This window comes from Gopherus evgoodei, chromosome 9 (genome assembly GCF_007399415.2).
Source record: "Gopherus evgoodei ecotype Sinaloan lineage chromosome 9, rGopEvg1_v1.p, whole genome shotgun sequence".
NCBI classification, from domain to species: domain Eukaryota; kingdom Metazoa; phylum Chordata; order Testudines; family Testudinidae; genus Gopherus; species Gopherus evgoodei.
The window spans coordinates 28,136,235-28,156,206 of NC_044330.1; the positions used below are offsets into that span (position 1 = coordinate 28,136,235).

Here is a 19,972-nt window from a genome sequence, read left to right on the forward strand (position 1 = left end):
ATGCGGTTGTACCTCAGTGCCTGGCTGTAGACAATGGATCGTGTGATGTGCCCGGGATGGAAGCTGGAGGCATGAAGGTAGGCATAGCGGTCGGTGGGTTTTCGATATAGGGTGGTGTTAATGTGACCATCACTTATTTGCACCGTGGTGTCAAGAAAGTGGACCTCCTGTGTAGATTGGTCCAGGCTGAGGTTGATGGTGGGGTGGAAGCTGTTGAAATCATGGTGGAATTTTTCCAGAGTCTCCTTCCCATGGGTCCAGATGATGAAGATGTCATCAATGTAGCGTAGGTAGAGAAGAGGTGTGAGTGGACGAGAGCTGAGGAAGCGTTGTTCCAAGTCGGCCATGAAGATATTGGCATATTGTGGGGCCATGCGGGTGCCCATAGCAGTGCCACTGATTTGGAGATATATATTGTCTTCAAATTTGAAATAGTTGTGTGTAAGTATAAAGGCACAGAGCTCGGCAGCCAGTTGTGCTGTGGCATCATCAGGGATAGTATTCCTGACAGCTTGTATTCCATCTGTGTGTGGGATGTTTGTGTAGAGAGCCTCTACATCCATGGTGGCTAGGATGGTGTTTTCTGGGAGGTCACCAATGCATTGTAGTTTCCTCAGGAAATCAGTGGTGTCACGGAGATAGCTGGGAGTGCTGGTGGCATAGGGTCTGGCATAGGGCCACCAGCACTCCCAGCTATCTCCGTGACACCACTGATTTCCTGAAGAAACTACAATGCATTGGTGACCTCCCAGAAAACACCATCCTAGCCACCATGGATGTAGAGGCTCTCTACACAAACATCCCACACACAGATGGAATACAAGCTGTCAGGAATACTATCCCTGATGATGCCACAGCACAACTGGCTGCCGAGCTCTGTGCCTTTATACTTACACACAACTATTTCAAATTTGAAGACAATATATATCTCCAAATCAGTGGCACTGCTATGGGCACCCTCATGGCCCCACAATATGCCAATATCTTCATGGCCGACTTGGAACAACGCTTCCTCAGCTCTCGTCCACTCACACCTCTTCTCTACCTACGCTACATTGATGACATCTTCATCATCTGGACCCATGGGAAGGAGACTCTGGAAAAATTCCACCATGATTTCAACAGCTTCCACCCCACCATCAACCTCAGCCTGGACCAATCTACACAGGAGGTCCACTTTCTTGACACCACGGTGCAAATAAGTGATGGTCACATTAACACCACCCTATATCGAAAACCCACCGACCGCTATGCCTACCTTCATGCCTCCAGCTTCCATCCCGGGCACATCACACGATCCATTGTCTACAGCCAGGCACTGAGGTACAACCGCATCTGCTCTGACCCCTCAGACAGAGACCAACACCTACAAAATCTCCACCAAGCATTCTCAAAACTACAATACCCACACGAGGAAATAAGGAAACAGATCAACAGAGCCAGACGTGTACCCAGAAGCCTCCTACTGCAAGACAAACCCAAGAGAGAAACCAACAGGACTCCACTGGCCATCACATACAGCCCCAGCTAAAGCCCCTCCAACGCATCATCAAGGATCTACAACCCATCCTGGACAATGATCCCACACTTTCACAGGCCTTGGGTGGCAGGCCAATCCTTGCCCACAGACAACCTGCCAACCTGAAACATATTCTCACCAGTAACTGCACACCACACCATAATAACTCTAGCTCAGGAACCAATCCATGCAACAAACCTCGATGCCAACTCTGCCCACATATCTACACCAGCGACACCATCACAGGACCTAACCAGATCAGCCACACCATCACTGGTTCATTCACCTGCACATCCACCAATGTAATATACGCCATCATATGCCAGCAATGCCCCTCTGCTATGTACATCGGCCAAACTGGACAGTCTCTACGGAAAAAGATAAATGGACACAAATCAGACATTAGGAATGGCTATATACAAAAACTTGTAGGAGAGCACTTCAACCTCCCTGGCCACACTATAGCAGACCTTAAGGTGGCCATCCTGCAGCAAAAAAGCTTCAGGACCAGACTTCAAAGAGAAACTGCTGAGCTTCAGTTCATCTGCAAATTTGACACCATCAGCTCAGGATTGAACAAAGACTGTGAATGGCTTGCCAATTACAGAACCAGTTTCTCCTCTCTTGGTTTTCACACCTCAACTGCTAGAACAGGGCCTCATCCTCCCTGATTGAACTGACCTCGTTATCTCTAGCTTGCTTGCTAGCACACATATATATACCTGCCCCTGGATATTTCCATTACATGCATCTGAGGAAGTGGGTATTCACCCACGAAAGCTCATGCTCCAAAACGTCTGTTAGTCTATAAGGTGCCACAGGATTCTTTGCTGCTTCATTAGCTGGCAAAGAATCAAGAATGAATAATCATTTTTGAAGGTGACTATTTTACTTAATATTTGCATTTGTCATAATCATATTAAAATTTTACTCAGTTTGTAACACATTAAGCATTTCATGTTTGTAATCATGCAGAGGTAGCAGAAAGCAGCTCTTTACCACAACTTCTTTAATAGGAAACAATATCTCCAGCTAGCCACAAACTCAACTCATCAACAAGTATTTGAAACCAAAAGGAAGTTACACTGTAAAATCTGAAACTAATTCAAAATACAACCATTCTTCTACAAACAGCAATAATTTGCAGTAACATTAAGCAATTTATGGATGAACGAGCGAGTTTGGTTAGGTCACTCCTAACTTTTGGCAAACAAAGGCCTTGTTTTACTTTTTACCCCAATGCACCTTTTATAAACGCTGTTTGTTGTAGTTCTCAATATAGTACACTATCACACTTAGGTTGTTACAGGCCAGTTATGCTATCACTTTAAAACAGAACTACCAGAAGTGTACACCTGCAAAACTAAAAGTGAAAATTTCAGTTCATTCCTGGGAAGGAAGCCGAAGCTCACTGAAAAAAAGTTAGCTATAAAATTAAAATAGTCTAGATTTAAAAAAAAAAAATTTGTTCAAAGGGCAGATATCATTGCACACAGCTTCAAAAGTAGAACCCCTCAAATGCGGAGAAGTGGTAACTTAGAGGAGTGAGAGAAGTATCTTTTTAAAAAGTACAATTATAGTATAGCAATTTTTCCCTCTATTAATAGATACCATCTGCATAGTATTCTCATTCTTGGATACTGAGTATCTCACACAGTATCTCAAAAGTATTCAAGTACAATACATTCCGCAGCAACAAGAAGGCATTATGCAACCCCACACTGAATGATTTCAACATACTTTTGTTTTATGTTTCAGAAAGAAAAGAGCAGGGAAGGAGAAGATACTACAAAACACCATCAGAAAGGTCTAAGAAAATTGAGCTTCATAAAATGATTAATTCAAAATTTAGCTATCTCAAATCCCCAAAATGAAAAAAAAAAATCTCTAAAGAACAAGTGAACTAGGCACCCCTACTGTAAAAACAGGTTTGTGTGACCCAAGGACTTCTTGATGCCAACTAGCAGAGGGCACAGAGATATGTAAGGGTACTGGGATCCCCAAAATAATGTAATGTAATGTAAAGGGCCTAGTGAAAGCATGTCACACTAGTCATCATAATTAATATGAAACGTATGTATGGAAAATATATGAGGACTTACGTAGACAAGCTGAATAGTACATTCTCTAGGCCTTGTAGTTAAGGGCAGATCAATCAAAGATAGCATGCCTTGAGACAAACCTCCAGACAGAAGATGAGAGACTCTTAACTCCCTGCTGGACCATTGATGTATTGTATAACTTACAAAAGAAGTTTATTAGCATACTGAGTCAAATACTCATGAAGAGTTTACAGAGATTTCAGAAGAAAATCAACAGGAAGAGGTGAACAGCGTAGGAAGAGGTGAACAGCGTGGGAAGAGGGACCCTGTTTTTAGGTGAAGATCGAAGTTCTGGCCTGTTATATCTAGGGTGCAGATGAATCCACGGATATCCTTCAATCTGCAAAGATAAATTACCATTTGGCTTGAATTTATGAAAGAAGGATCTCAGCCATCCTGGTTGAAAACACTGTGGGGAAGACTTGCGGTAAGCTATCATGTAGGAAAGAAGAATTTACTCACCTGTGCAGTAATTGCAGTTCAAGATGTGTCCTACTATGGGTGCTCCATTTCAGATGTGAATGTACCTGGCCTCTACATGCGTCCTGTTCCTCCTCATGCCAGACACCAAGGCTATGTAGTGATATGCAAGCAGGCAGGCAGGGACGGTGCAAAGATATTTTGCACCCTAGGCAAAATTTCCACCTTGCACCGCCCCCTCCCCCTACCACGCACATCAGTTCAGTGAAGGGCAAATCCCAAAGAGCCCTTAAAGACCCCAGGGGCCAGCCATGCCCAGGGGCTGCTCCTCAGACCAGGCTGACCCCTCCCTGAACTCCCTGGGAAGGTACACAGCCCCCCGCTTGCCCTCCACACCCCACCTTGGCAGCCCCCGCCCTGAGTCCACTCACCAGCTTTGCCGGGCTTGGGCCGCTGCAGCAGCTTGTCAGGGAGAAGCCGCCTTCCAGAGGCACTGGAGAGCCAGAGTGTTTTGCTTGCGGCGGCAGCGAGCCCCAGCCATGGAGGACCCAGCGCAGCACAGAGGGGCAGCAGCCCTGCAAAGGCAGCGGCACTGCTAGTAGGAAGCAGCCGAGTTCCCTGCCCCTCCTGCCCAGGCTGTGGCCTGGTGCCCCCCTCCCAGGGGCTCCTGCAGGCTGCAGCAGATACATGCGGGCGCCGGCCCCCGTGTGCCCCCCAGCATCCCACTTGCCGCACTCAGGCTCTGCGGCTCCCGGGAGTGTGAGCTGCCGTAGCCACTACCCCGCCCAGAGCAAGCTCAGGGCCCCGCGCCCCGGCAGCAGCTCACATGCCCAGGAGCCGCAGAGCCCGAGTGCGGAGAGGGAGTGTGGGGGCACACGGGGATGCTGCCCGCATGCATCTGCAGCAGCCTACAGAAGCCTCCTCCTGGGGGGGGGGGGGCACCAGGCCACAGCCTGGGCAGGAGGAGTGGGGGCTGCAGCTGCTCCCCGCTAGTGCCGCCACCTTTTCAGGGCTGCTGCCCACCCCACACACATTGTACTGGCTCCTCCATGGCTCTCTGGTGTCTCCGGAAGGTGGCTCCTCCCTGCCAAGCCAGGGCACTGCTTTTTGGTGCCCCCAACCACTTGGCGCCCTAGGTGACCACCTAGTTCACCTAGTGGTTGCACCAGCCCTATGTGCAGGTGAACAACCTTAAGTTTCTTTTCCACTCAAACATCTCCATAGAGAACAGTCTGAAGCAGAGGGGAAGGGAGGCTGGGTAGTGGAGTACCCATAGGGACACACATCTCAAAGTACTTCAGTTACTGCACAGGTAAGTAAATTCTTCTTTCATACAGGATAGTTTACCACAGCATACTGCACTGAAAACATACATACTGAAGCCCACAGAGTAGCCCTACATATGTCAGACACCATTATGTTTTTAAGCAATGGTGTGGATAATGGCTATGGATGCCTGTGGTTCTGTAACAAGTAACAACACATCCAGATATCCATCCTGATAGTCTTTGAGCAGAAATCCTAGAACTCCTGGATCCATCTGCAAAGGAGAGGAACAGCCGTGGTGACCTTTGAAATTGCTTGGTCCTGTTCAAGAAGGAGGCCAAATACTTTTAACATCCAGGATATGATAACATGACTCCTGCAGAGGAGTTATGTGGCTTCAGAAAAATCACTGGTAGATTAATAAACTGGTTAAGATGGAACTCCAGGATATTCTAAAGTAATAATTTAGGATGTGGGTGCAAAGAAACCCTTATCCTTGAAGAATACCGTAAAACAAGTATCTGCCATCAAGACACCAATCTCCCCAACTTTACAGGCCAACGTGATGGCTACTAAAAAGGCCATCTTCACAAATAAATGGCGTAAAGGACAACATAGGATCAAATGGATGTTTCATAAAATAATTGTTTACCGGGTTAACATCCCAAGTCGGAGTGGAGTCTTTTGTCTCGGGTACAGTGTCCTCAAACACTTAATAAACCTAGATGATACAGGATGAGCAAATATGGAAACTCCCTCTATAGCCAGAAGAAACGATGATATTGCAGACAAATTTACCTTAATTGACTTTACTGAGAACCCTGATTTCTTCAGATCCACCAAATAATCCAGGACAACAAAGAGGCACAGATCCAGGCAGGAAGCAGCAATGACAGCATCACTGAGAGAGAATCTCTTCCATTTCTGCAGGTAAGTAGCAGAGATTGACTTCTTCCTACTACTCAACAACACCTGCTTCACTTCCTTAGTGCAGGAGGATTCTTTGCACAAACATCTAGATCGGGGTGAAGTGACCTACATCCTGCGAGAGGAGAGAAGGAGTGGGGAGGAGCTTCAGCAGAGGATGCACAGATGAAGCAGGTAAGGATACTAAGCTTGTCTCAGACAGGTTGGTATTATTAGGATAAATCCTGTGTCAGTGGAGTTGGAGGAAATGCATATAACAGATCATTCTTCTGTCCCCCAAAGAGTGGCATCCCAGATCCATTCTTGAGCAGAAAAGAGGACACTTCTTGTTCCTGGAGGTGGCGAAGAGATCCACTTCCAGGCAGACCCTGTCTTTGGAATATACTGTAGAGCACTTGACAGTCTAGCTCCCATTCACAATCCTGTGAGAAGTCATCGGTTGCCATCTTCTGAATGTCTGGGAGGTAGAGCAGTGAAATTCTATCTGATGAGCTATGCGCCAGTTCCACAGCTTCAGTGCACAGAGGAGCGGAGACTTGTTCCTCCCTGCTTGCTGATGTAAAAAGTGCAGGACATGTTGTCCATCATGACCCTTATTGATTTGTCCATGACGAGAGACAGGAAATGAAAGCAGGCATTCCTGAGAGCCCTGGGCACCAACAGATTGATGTGGAGATTGGTTTTCTGAGTTATCCATCTGCCCTGAATTGTAAAAGCATTGAAATGAGTTCCCCATCTTAACAGTGATGCATCTGTTGTTAAAGTTAACGATGGAGTTGGGTACTAGAATAGAATGCCTGCACAGACACGGAGTTGATTTTTCCACCAATCCAGGGAGTTCCTCACTTAAAGAGGAACCATCACCTGTCTATTCAAGATGTGTCTGACTGGAAAACAGGTTGTTCTCAGCCAACCTTGAAAGCTTTGGAGAAGTAGCTTTGTGTGATCAGTCTCAAAAGTACAAGCTGTCATGTGTCCCAAGAGCTGAAGACAGTTCTTTACAGTGGTCCTAGGATTCCCATGAATTATCTGTACCAAACCTAACAAGATTAGGAACCTGAGGGAAGGTAGGTTCTGGCTGTCAACGGAGTCCAAAGATGTCCCTATAAACTATGTTCTTTACAGGGGTTAAATGTAGATTTTCTCACATTTAGCTGGGACACAACTCTTGGAACAGAGCAAGAGCTATTTGGACTGGAGAGCGCACTGCTTCATAAGAATGGTCCTTGAGTAGCCCGTTCTGAAGATACGGGAAGACAAGGATTGCCTCTTGTCAGAGATCAGAAATCACTACTGCCAGAACCTTGGAAAAATACTCTGGGGGCAAAGGAGAGACCAAAGGGAAGCACTTTGTATTGGAAAGATCCTGGCCTATAGTGAATTATAGATAAATCCTGTGCAAAGAGTGTACCACTATATGGAAATACAGATCTTGTCGGTCGAGGGCCAAAAACCAATCCCCCTTCTCCAGTGAATCAATTATAAACTTTCAGAGTCACCATCTTGGATTTTTGAGGCTTTAGAAACTTGTTTAGAAATCTTAGATCTAAGATTCCATCTCTACCATCCAGCCTTCTTTGGTATATGGAAATACTTCTAGTAAAACCCCTAGCCCCTGTGAGAGGAGGGACCAGTTCTATTGCTCTTAACCAGAGATCAAAGTTCATCTCTGTCTTAATACAAGCTCATGAAAAGGCAACCCTGAAAAGGGACATAAAAGAAGAGTTGAAGGGATGGAATGACATAAAATGGATGGTATAGCCAGATGTTATGACCTCTATAACTGACTTGTTTATAGTAATTCACCTCCAAACATTCTGGAAATAGGAAAGGCAGCCCCAAAAGGAGGGTGGTGGACAAATGGGCATTGCTGTAAAACCAGTGATGTGGGAGGTTTCAACCACTTGACTGGCCCATCAAAACTGCTGCTTAGAAGATGACTGAGTGGTCATGGAGGGCAGATGGGCAGCCCTCTTTGTCTAAAACTTACATCTTTTCCTGGGGGGGCTCAGTGCATCTATGGAATCCAGAAAACTGAGCAGGACGCAATCTCTGGGCAGTTTCTGACCTACTAAATCTCCTCTTATTTGTAGGTGCACATATGCCCCAAGAACATAAACTGGCTCTAGAGTCCTTCACTGTATGCAAGGACTCTATGGATGCTTAAAGAGTGGTCCTGGTTGGCCCTTAAACAATGGACTGGAATGGTTCCCTATGTTCCTGTGGCAGGTGTTGCAATAAAGACCAATCAATCAATTATCGTTTGTGAAACTATATTTGGCCATGACTACCTGATAGTTTGTGATCCTGAAGTGCAGTTTTGCAGATGAACAGATCCAGATAGATCCAGTCTCTTTCAGTCCATCATGTGGAATAGACCTGGAGATGTGTTGCCTGGTCTGCTCATTCACTGCTCATTCACTGATCAACTACTAGGAAGTTAGATGGAGGGCAGGAAAAGAAGAAATCACAGTTCTTAAGATTCCTTTTTATCCATTTTTTAAAGTTTGGAGAAATAGCTGCAGGTGTTTCCCACACAGTCTTACCTTGTTGATGGATAATGCCACCTTGGAGGGTGTTGCGGAACATAGAATATCCAACACCTTGTGCTGTGAATCCCTGACCACTTCAAGTGGAATTAGAAGAGTGTCAACTACCCTCTTTATTAGGTCTTGAAATTACCAAAAATCATCAGCCATGAAAGGTGGTGGAGGCATAACCATTTCATCTGGAGAACCCTGATGACAATCGTGATCTTCCCTGCGACTGTCAAAGAATGGGTTATTGACAGAATATGAGGGAGGAGAGGAAAGAGACTCTGAACTGAAATAAAGGAGACTGACTGGAAGTCTCCTTCATTCTCCCCAAAAACATCCAAATGTAGGAGGCCCTAGGGTACAGTAGAAGTCTGGAGATTGAGGTGTTGGTACAGAAAGATGTACAGTACCCACCTAAACTCTTGCAGTACTGAGTATGAAATCGGTTCCGACACAGCAGCCAAGGACATAGTAGCCAAAGCTGATGGTACCACTGATGGCAGGCATAGCGATGTAGACGCCAATGGAGACTGGTACAGCTGCTTATTCATTAGCAAGGGTGCCAATGAAGAAGTGCTAAAAAGCAGGACTGAGCTTGACAATAGCAGATCAGGACGCTTATGCTTGCCCTACTCCCTGGTAGAGGGGACTGAAGCCCTGTTGGAGCCATACGTCCCCCTCGAGCTCCAGGGCTTTCCAGATCTTCCAGTACTGGAGGAGGAGTCCTTTGACTCAATGGTACCAAGCTGAGTGCTCAAGTCTTCAGAGATTGTAGATCTTACAGGCAACCTAGGCCTTTTTGGAGCAGGCTCCTTCAGATGAGAATCTACCCCTCTTTTTGAGAGTCCTCAGAAGCCTCCTATGACCTCCCCTTCTTATGGAAGCCCTGCACCAAAGGGTAAGGGGAACTGGATCTGTCTGGAGACAGATGTACAGGGCAGGGCAGCTCCTGACCTGACTCAGAGGCTGGTTGAAGTGAGCATTCCATCACTAACAGTCTGAGCTTAATCTCCTTGTTCTTTCTTGCCCTTGAATTGAGAGCTAAAAAGAAGTTGTACTTCTGGGTGACATTGGGCTCCCCCAAACAATAGACACACTTAGAGAGGCCGCTGCTCACAGGCATAGCTTCTCAGCAGGAGTGGCAGTGTTTGAAGCCTGGCAAGCCAGGCATGCCCTGCCAGGAAGACAAGGCTCCCCAACGAGAAAAATGAGGGGGGAAAATCCTCTCACTACTAAGAACTAACTAATCTTAACAAACAACTACAAAAAGAATACAAAATAGTCGAGGCATGCTCAAGGTGGGCAAGCTAGAATTCTGTCTGAGGCCAAGAAGGAACTGGGGGAAGTTTGCCCACAAAGCCACATATGGCCTTGGTGTCCGACAGGAGGAGCCAGAAGAGCAGCCTAGTGACAGGAATCCAACATAACATCTAAAACAGCAAAAACAGATCTCAATCCCTGAGAGTGTAAACACCTAGAAGTGTTTACTAAAGCCCTGGGTAGTCCTCACCAAAATGGGACCATTAGCACCTGATTTTTATAACAAACTTATAACACAATATCCTGTTGCTAAGGGAGTACATTGTTGAAGGACTGTACTATGTGTTTTTCTACAAAACATTTATAATCTCCTTCATGCAAAAAGTGTCAGCAGTCCATGTGCTTGCCCGGCTTCTGTGTCAGGAGACACTCATGAAACACTATAAAGGAGTCCTCCGATGAAAGCTCATGCTCCAATACGTCTGTTAGTCTATAAGGTGCCACAGGACTCTTTGCTGCTTTTACCATAAAGGAGCTGCATTAGACTAAGAAATTTTTGATGGCTACTTAGCATGCCCACTAAAAAAAAAAAAAAAGTGATTTTTTTCCACTTGCTTATAATCTGACCACTTTTCTTTTCAAGTTCAGTGCTAAGAATTAGTTATATACCAAACAAAAGTCAGCCATTTTGAATTCCTCATGAAATCAAGGATGATTAGTCTTTTTACTTTATACTATGTATTATGCATGAAAAGTGTATTTTTCCCTATCATCATACTGCAATTAAAACCTGGATAAAAAGAGTTTGCTCAAGTTTTCCAAAAATTCACCTTTGGGCACAGAATGCCTGGGAAGATTTCAGCACAAAAACTAAATATTTTGGAAAATTATGATCATGTGAAAATGGATGGAGAGGATCATAATGGAAACTGCAAATTAGCAACACATGCTCTAACAAAGCAAAATAAATTCAGCAGCTGGACACAAGACCAATTGCTCTTGTCCTATTTTGGAACAGAGATGAATTAATACGTACATAATGAGGGAGCCTGTGTATCTAAAAACCGAAGTAGGACATTCTGAAAGACAGGAAGGCTGGATCCAGTAAGAGAAGCTGAAGAAATAGATTCTTTTTCATCCAGCACGTCTGACTCACCACATCTCTACACAGTGAAAAAAAAGAATCAATGAACATATCATGCAACTCTAAATGTGACAGTGTTTCTCTCTCCTCACAATGAAATATCCATCCAAATCCCAGAAATCCTACTGAAGTACTACTGAAATAAAGCATTTTCCCATCTCTGTCTACCTTGGGTACTTCTAAAGTGCTTATTTAACAGTTATATAATAATTATGGAAAAGACGTGCATGAGACTTATATAGAATCACCACTTGTATAAAATGTTATAGCTAGTATATTTTAGTAAAATTCAACCAAACAATTTTCTGGATTGATTACACAAACAGGCTATAATTACAGCTTTAATAAAGGAAGTTAATTTTCTTCTATTGTATGGCTTACTCATTACTGGTGTAATGGGTTCTCCCTTCCCCCCACTGCTTGGGCTGCAGGGCGGGTGGCAGCTTGAAGGAGCACAGAGCGTATGGAGAGTGAAAGTAAAAATATGTTTGTGTGTATGGTGCTATCTGTGGCCAGTTCCAGTGGAAGAAGCACTTCTATAAAAGTACTCTGGCTGCATTAAAAAGACTGTTGCACCTTAAATCAATACAGTCTTGCCGCCTACTTTTGGATACCCCTCATGCTATACTTTGTTAGTAGGACCATCTATTGAAACGGTCTCTTCGACATGGCGTAAAAAATAAAAAAAACAGTTTACCCTGACCACCATTAAAAAGTCAATATTTATCAATGAGCTACCACACCATAGGATCTGAGGTGCTCAATTATTAGATTAATAAATAACTGAAGTACCAATGGTATCTCCACTTGATCTCCAATGCAGAGAGGGTTTAATTTTATAAAGAAAAGAAGCTATAGAGGGGTTAAAGAAATATTATGAGCCAAATGTCAACTACACCAGCCAAAGACATAGCCCCGTGGCTCTGTGAAACATTTTTGCTGTTCTCCCAGATTCAATGAAAAAAAAACAAAAAAAACTTAGGTAGTTTTATATAATGTATGGTTCTCTTTAAAACACATTATTTTGGCCCAGAATTGCCCACTTGGTTTTTAGAATTCTCCAGATTTTGTAGGCCATCAGAGCACAATCTTTAGTATGCATAATCTGTCAACACAGTTTAACACACTAATTTCTTCAAGGGACAATAGATGACAAACCTCCACACACAGTACTATATATAAATTCCTAATACACAAAAGTAAATCATGACAGGAAAAACAAACAGTAATGAAGCTAACTGAAGGTAGTTTAAGTTTTATTTTTATCAGAAGCTTTTTTACCATTCAAAGTTAAGATGCAATTCAAGAACCCTAAATTGGTGGCATAACATCCAATTTCCCAAGTCTGATTCAACAGTTTAAAAAGGCTGTATGTTGAATCAAACTAATTTCTCCTCAACTGCTCATTTTAAGTGTGTTGCCAACATATTATTCTAAAATGAGAAAGAACAACTTACTTCTGCCTCAATTTCTGCTTGCCTCTTCTCCAGGAGTTTTGCCACAGCCATCGCCCTGTGTTTGCCAGACCTTTTACAACTCACTGCCCATTCACAAAGCAGTGTTACCACAGCTTCATCATTAGGGGCAACCTGTTCAATAGAGAAACAAAAATAGTAATTTCACTTGCACAGGAATAGCACTGCTTATTTATTTGCTAGCTAGAAACAGTATGGAACCAGGCTGCTGGTGGCAATGTACTTTGTACTAACACTTTGTTTTATCCACATGAAGCAATTTTTAGAAATTACTGATGCACGGGTATGCACATTTTATCTTCAAAAGGGATAAAGTGGGTGTGGAAGGGCATAGTGGCAGCAGGAGGAGGAAGTGAGGGGCACAACAGAAGCATCAACAGATGTAGAGGGATATACGAGGGATACCGGGGAAGAGGAGGGACAATGGTACCTAATGAACTAGGCATAAGTGAATCTGGGGCTCGGTGTAGCAGAGCACCCCATATTTCAAATTTTATACAAATGTCATGCCTGTCATATGCTGATTCAATGCATGTTTTATGTAATTTATTCCTCAACTTTGCGCCTCACCAAGGTCTGGAGAAGACAGGGAGGTCTGTACTTTCCCAACCACCTAGAAAAGAGTAACCCTGAGTGCCCCCACTCACAGAAAGAGAAAGAAGGGAGAAGTCGCTCATCCCCATTCACTAAGAAGAGCACGCCAAAGGTCCCTCCTTGCTCAAATCATGAAGTGTTGGAAACAGCCCTGTTTTCTTCTCTTCAGTATGTCAAGGGAAAGAGAAAATAGAAGACCCAGTCTTTTCCTTCAGCTTCCCCATAGACCAGTGCTAGGTGGGAGGCCTCTTAAAGACGGGATTGTTTGGGAACAGAGGATCACAGAACTTGAATGGGGAAGGGAGAGAGGGAAGAACCTCCACATGTTCAAACAAATATCCAAACTTAGTCACACACTGACCTTTTGGAGCACCTGATCAATAAGATACTTGTATTAAAATAAACTTAAATCAATTGGAATACACACAGCAGCCCACTGGCTTCTCTGAAGCACTTTATCTAGAATTACTCTAAACGCTGGCAAGTACTTTTGATAAAGACTGCACTCTTAGACAGAGACTCTAATAGGTGTAAGCAAGAAGATCTGAAAATATTTTCATGCTTAACTGACATGCAGTTTTTCCACCCTGCCCGTTCCAAAAGGGACTTCCCTGACACATGTAAGCAGCTTTGGTTTGGTTCCTGGGATGTATATTGATCAGCATCGCTCATTTTTCTTTTGTCAGCAGGGTATAACTAGCAAAAATCCTACTCATAAACAGAGTTGGCAGAGAAAGTAGATTAGATGGTGTGACACACATTAAAAAAACATAATAGAAGGAGATCACTAAGATGAGAAATTCGGATTTTAGCCATGTTTTAAAGGGTTGACAGATTTATTAAATTCATATCAGAGAAAGGTATTTTAAAATGTTGACAGGTTAAATATTGAGCCTGTATCCTTTGGGGACCAGATTCTGGCATCTTCTAGGAAGAAAGCTCGATGTACAGAACAATTTGATTTTAATATTTTCTAGGCATTAGCTCAGCAAGAAAAGTAATCCAGGTACTAGCAACAGGTTAATGAAGATTTCACAACCTAAAAGAACTATAAGCATGAGGTTCTCTTGTTACACAGTGAGACATCAGCCATGGAAAGACACTTTATTGGAACCCCAAAGACGAACAAAGAAACAAAAAACATGCTGCTTTTATGAAGATCACTATATTTCCTAAACAAGCTAAAAACCTTACATCATGACTTACACATTGTAAACTAAGAGTCAGACCTTAGCTATCTACTGTATGTGTATCAAAGTTTAATATTAAAGCCAACTTTATTTTGTTTGATTTCATTTTTGTGATTTTCTGGATCTTTAGTCCCATGTCAAATAAACTTTATGCTCAGTTCCATCTATTGTAACTGAAACATGGACCAGTCATTTGGAACAAGAGCTGTTGGATGCTTCTGAGGAAAGGAGACTGATTTCTGTCCTAAAAGAAGTTAGAAAGAGAAAAATAAAGGCCTAGAAAACCTATTAAAGCTACTGTGGAGTCCATGTCCATCACCATGCTGTGCTGTGATGAACCTGGCAGAGGTCAGTTTGGGCAAACGGAGAGTCCTAAAACACAGAGTAGGCAAGGTGTGGTTACACCCATGTAATCTGTAGCCAACCCGCTGCCTATTAATTTCATTTGGTGACCCCTAGTTCTTGTATTACGGGAATAAGTAAATAACTTTTCTTTATCTACTTTCTCCACATCACTTGTATCTCCCCTCAGTCTTCTCTTTTCCAAGCTAAAAAGTCCTGGCCTCTTTAATCTCTCCTCATATGGGACCCTTTCCAAACCCCTAATCATTTTAGTTGCCCTTCTCTGAACCTTTTCTAGTGCCAGTATATCTTTTTTGAGATACTGTACACATTATTCGAGAAGTGGGCATACCATCAATTTATATAAGGGCAATAAATAATAAAGAGCACTATGGAGAGTAAGTGCTGTAGGAAGTGTTGCCCAAGACACTCACAGTGATGGTACCCTGCAACCCTCTGATTGGCCAAGCACCCCATTTAACCCCAAGGGTTCCCACAAGAAGTTGTATGGGTAGCCACACAGACTTTGGCCTGCTACAGCACCAGACCTTGCTTGATCTCTGGTTTCCACTCCAACCTAACTCTGACCCTGATTCCTACCTCTCAATTTATATACTGCATGCTGGAAATATATTTCTGACAGTTCATAATTTTATTGTTTTCGTTCTAAAGCACTTACAACACAATAATAAAGTATATATAGGGTATGTATTTATGACATCATGACAGCGACCACCAAATGGAAGAAAGTTGTGAAAGGAAGATGGGAGAGCCTTTACTCATTATACTAAGATGCTCTAGGACTGAAGATAAGCCTTGGATTAGAAGTACATGCTACATTGTATTACACATTTGCTTTAAAAAAAAAAAAAAGCAAACTAGACTCAACAAAAAAATAATTTATGAAGAATATTGTCCTTTTAAAACTTTTCTAATAGAAATTCTTTGATCAGTTTGTTTTTTCAAAAACTGTTCATGTTATTAATGTAACAGGATGGCCTTTGCCTCACAAAAGTAATTTTGCGCATTATAGTCCCTTAGACATGAAGGAATTTCATGCTGGACTTTTGAAGCAGAGAAGAAAAATAGACAAGTTTCAAACAAACAATAATTCAGCATGTACTGATTGAATTATTAAACTTTATAATCTTGCTCAGAATTTATCCCTGCTTTTCCATTGCTTGTTGAACAAGGCTGGAAAAGGTATAGAGAAGGGCAACAAAAGTTATTGGGGTAAAGAACAGCTTTCAGACGAGGAAAGATTAAAAGACTGGTGTTGTTCTGGCTTAGAGTACGGCTATACTACCCGCCAGATAGTAATCGATCTATCGGGGATCGATTTATCGCATCTCATCTAGACGTGATAAATCGATCCGTGAATCAATGCCCGTACTCCTCCTCGGCAGGAGGAGTAAGCAGCGTCGACAGGGGAGCCGCAGCAGTCGACTCGTCGCCATGAGGACGGCTAGATAAATCGAACTACGATACTTCGACTTCAGCTAAGTGAATAGCATAGCTGAAGTTGTGTATCTTAGTTAGATCCTCCCCCCGAGTGTAGACCAGCCCTTAGAGAAGAGACGACCAAGGAGGGATATGAGAGGTCTAGAAAATCATGAATGAGATGGAGAAAGTGAATAGGGAAATGTTATTCAACCCTTCACTTAACACAAGAACTTGGGAATCACCTGATTAAATTAATCGGCAGGCAGGGGTGAAAGTGAGCCAGTACAGCATACCAGTAAGAAGCAAATACAAATGCTTTAACATCCCTCCCCCTTTTGCCTTCCGTCGGCGGCCCTGCTGTGGCAAAGGACTGTCCTTAAAGCATTACCATGGCAGCACTTTAACGTCATTGTCCCCTCCCCGCCAGCCACCGATGGGGGCGGGCAAAAAGAGCAGCTGCCCCTGGGCCAGCGATTTAAAAGGGCCCAGGGATCTGGTCTTCGGTACTGCAGCAGCGGCGACCAAAGCCCCAGGCCCTTTAAATCGCTGCTGGGGCCCCAGGCAGCATGGGCCAGAGAGCATGGATGGGGTATGCTGACCCTCAGCCTGCTCCTTCCTTTCATGGCCCCTGCCTTCAGGGCGGGGGGCAGAGCCAGCCCCCATACTGGTAAGTCTAAAAAGAGTTACTTTCACCCCAGTCGGCAGCTGATTTAAAACATAAGGAAGTACTTTTCACACAACACACAGTCCGCCTATGGAACTCATTGTCAGGGGTTGCTGTGAAAGTCAAAAATATAACTGGGTTCAAAAAGGAATTAGATAAGTTCATGGAAGATGGGTCCAGCAATGGGTTATTAGGCAAGATGGTCAGGGATATAACCCCATGCTCCAGGGGTCCCTAATCCTCCAACTGCCAGAAGCTGGGACTGGGTGACAAGGACAGGGCCGGCTCCAAGCACCAGCACAGGAAGCATGTGCTTGGGACAGCCAATGGAAGGGGCGGCATGTCCAGGTCTTTGGTGGCAATTCGGCAGCAGGTCCCTCAGTCCCTCTCGGACGGAAGGACCGGCTGCCGAATTGCCGCTGAAGAATGAAGCAGTGCAGTAGAGCTGCCGCCGAAGTGCCGTCGATTACGGCTCCCCCCCTCCCTTCTTTCTCTTCGCCACTTGGGGCAGCAAAACATCTGGAGCCAGCCCTGGACAGGAGTAGGGATCACTCAAAATTGCCCTGTTCTGTTCATTCCTTCTCAGACATCTGGCCCTGACCACTGTGAGAGAGAGGAAACTGGGCTAGATGAACCACTGGTGTGACCCAGTATGACTGGTCTTATGTATGTTCTAATCCTGCAAACATGCACACATGCTTTACTTTGCACATATAAGAAGTCTCACTGAAGTCAAAAGGACTGCCTGTGTGTCCCAAAGGGCTTACAGGATTAGGGACTGACACAGTAACCTCTAGAAATAGACTACCAGTTCAGCTGTCAGCTCACTGAATCGAAGGGACAAAGTCAGATCAAATTTGACCTTTAGATGTTGTATATACGAGATTCTATAAAAATCTGAAACAAATGTTTCTATCATTTTTCTTGTTGGCAGTGGCAAGATGTTTTTAAAAGAAAGATAGGTATTATCATGCTGTGTTTGTAAAACACTGTAGCAGTTATGTTGGGTCTAAACTTTTGGTGAACTTTGGAGCCAAAAAACACCCAGACTGGCCGTCTCTGCATAATCCTTTCTGAACCTTTTTTTGAACAAAGCACTGACCTGCAAACTACTCATGACACCCCCTTCCTCAAGTAGCCATTAGCCTTTATCTCTATGCATTTACTTGTTAAACTTGCTTTTCCTGTAAAATCTTGATTGATTATGCATGACCATTATCTTTTATTAATCACTTTGTTTACTTCTGTGTATAAATATTGATGCTCACCCCTAATAAAGGGGCCACACTTATTCTAAAGCTTTTGGGGTAGTGTGAGCCCGTTGATCAACGCATTGCTGTCTGGTCTCTGACAGAATTGTGTGCCCAAATTCCAACTCCGCACGAACTTGGGTGTTGGAGAGCTGAGTGAGGACTTGCTTTATTACCTAACAATTTGGGGGCTCGTCCGGGATTCCTTCTGGTGCGGTACCTCTGTCCAGTGGTCAGACCACTCATATATGAATTGGCAAGGCGCCACAGGAGATTTCTCCCAGCCAATTCAATATTGAGGGGTCGTGTATTGGACAGCAATGTAAACGCCAGTTGGAGGGCTCCTGTCAGACACCATGGGTCAAGGGACTAGCGTGCCTCTTGAGAGTCCGTTGGGGATTGTAAATAAGTTATGGAACGAAGGGAAACTCCCAGTACAGACAGGAATGTCTAGGAAGAAGTTGTACACACTATGTGTAAGGAATTGGACTGGGTATACCGCGGTATTGGCCGACTCGGAGATGAGGTGGCCTTCGTATGGCTCTTTCGAACAGGCTGCCTTAAGAGGAGTAAAGAGCCAGATCGAAAAAGACCATCCGGGACAGTTATGTTACTGGTTTTGTTGGGACACAGCAGCAGAGCTGTGGAAATCTTTAAAAATTATGGCAGTCAGGTACTCTCCCGAGAGTGAACCCCCTCCAGGTTATTTCGATGAAGGGTGTAGACCACGGCGTGTTTTGACTCATCAGCTGGTCCCCTCTGCACCTGCCCCTATTCCTCCGCAGGGGGACTCTCTCCTTGTAGCAGAGGGGAATCTGCAGGATCCCAGATTGGAATTTGTGCAGAAGGATGAGGAGGAATTGGAGGGGCAAACCTCGGGAGGAGTAGTTACTAGGCTTAGGTCCAAGCAGGTACAGCAGGGTGCATGCCCCCGGATAGCCCAGAGGATGTCTCCGTCAAATCTCTTGCGAATAATAAAAGTATGGTTATAGAGATGCCTTTACAGGTGCACGATCAACCTTATATGGGCAATGATGGACGATTGCAACATGCTAGTATTGTGGAATATAAAGGATGGCTAGAATGGGATTTGAAAGAGTGGGGACAGTTGTCAGGGTCTTTTGGGGAAAATCCCCGAAAGATCATAGAACTTCTAGAAAGATTGTTTTTAAGTTATAATCCTACTTATACGGATGTGGATCAGTTGTTAAGTAGAGTTTTGACCGGAGAAGAACGTAGTAGATTGTGGATGGCAGAAAGGACATGGGGAGATAGCAATGCAGCTAATTTTACTTGGATGGATAGGCGGGATCTGGCCGCTGGCTGGAATCCCCTAACTGGACTCAGCTAAGGCTGACTCAGCTGCAAACAGACCGAGAGCGATTGTTAGAGAGACTCAAGGAAATGGCTCGCCGCTCGCCTAATCAGGCTAAGCTCATGCAGATTCGGCAGGAATCTGATGAGCCGCCCAGAAAGTTCTGGTCGAGGCTATTGGAGGGGGCCCGAATGTTCACTCAGATGGATCCTGAGAGAGAAGCAGACCACCCTACTCTTATTTCATTTTTTGTGAATCAGTCGGTGCCCCCTGTAAGGGATTACTTCTTAAAGTTTCGCCCTGGTTGGGGAGGTGAGTCAGTCACTTCAGTGTTGGAAGTAGCTGATTTTGCCTGGGAGAAAGAAAGGGAAAGTAGTAAAAAGAAAGAGAAAAAGGAAGAATATAAGCTGATGGCTTTAGCTTTTCACGGTGGTGTTCGAGGCAAAGGCCGTGGCCTTGGCAGCGGATTCCAGGGTGCCCGGGGAAGAGGGTCCTGGCGACCCCAGCCATCAGGAAATTGTTTT

The 19,972-nt window shown here is 44.2% G+C and overlaps 1 protein-coding gene across 2 annotated transcripts in view; it reads right to left on the reverse strand.

Annotated features, from left to right (window-relative positions):
* Window positions 1-19,972, reverse strand: part of MED12L (mediator complex subunit 12L) — a 319,974-nt gene that overhangs the window by 217,238 nt on the left and 82,764 nt on the right. For both annotated transcript variants that reach the window (XM_030575113.1, XM_030575112.1), the window contains 2 exons: window positions 12,633-12,764; window positions 11,068-11,194 (listed from right to left, as the gene is read on the reverse strand). In XM_030575113.1, coding sequence (XP_030430973.1) covers window positions 11,068-11,194; window positions 12,633-12,764 — 259 coding nt within the window. The remainder of the gene's footprint in view (window positions 1-11,067; window positions 11,195-12,632; window positions 12,765-19,972) is intronic.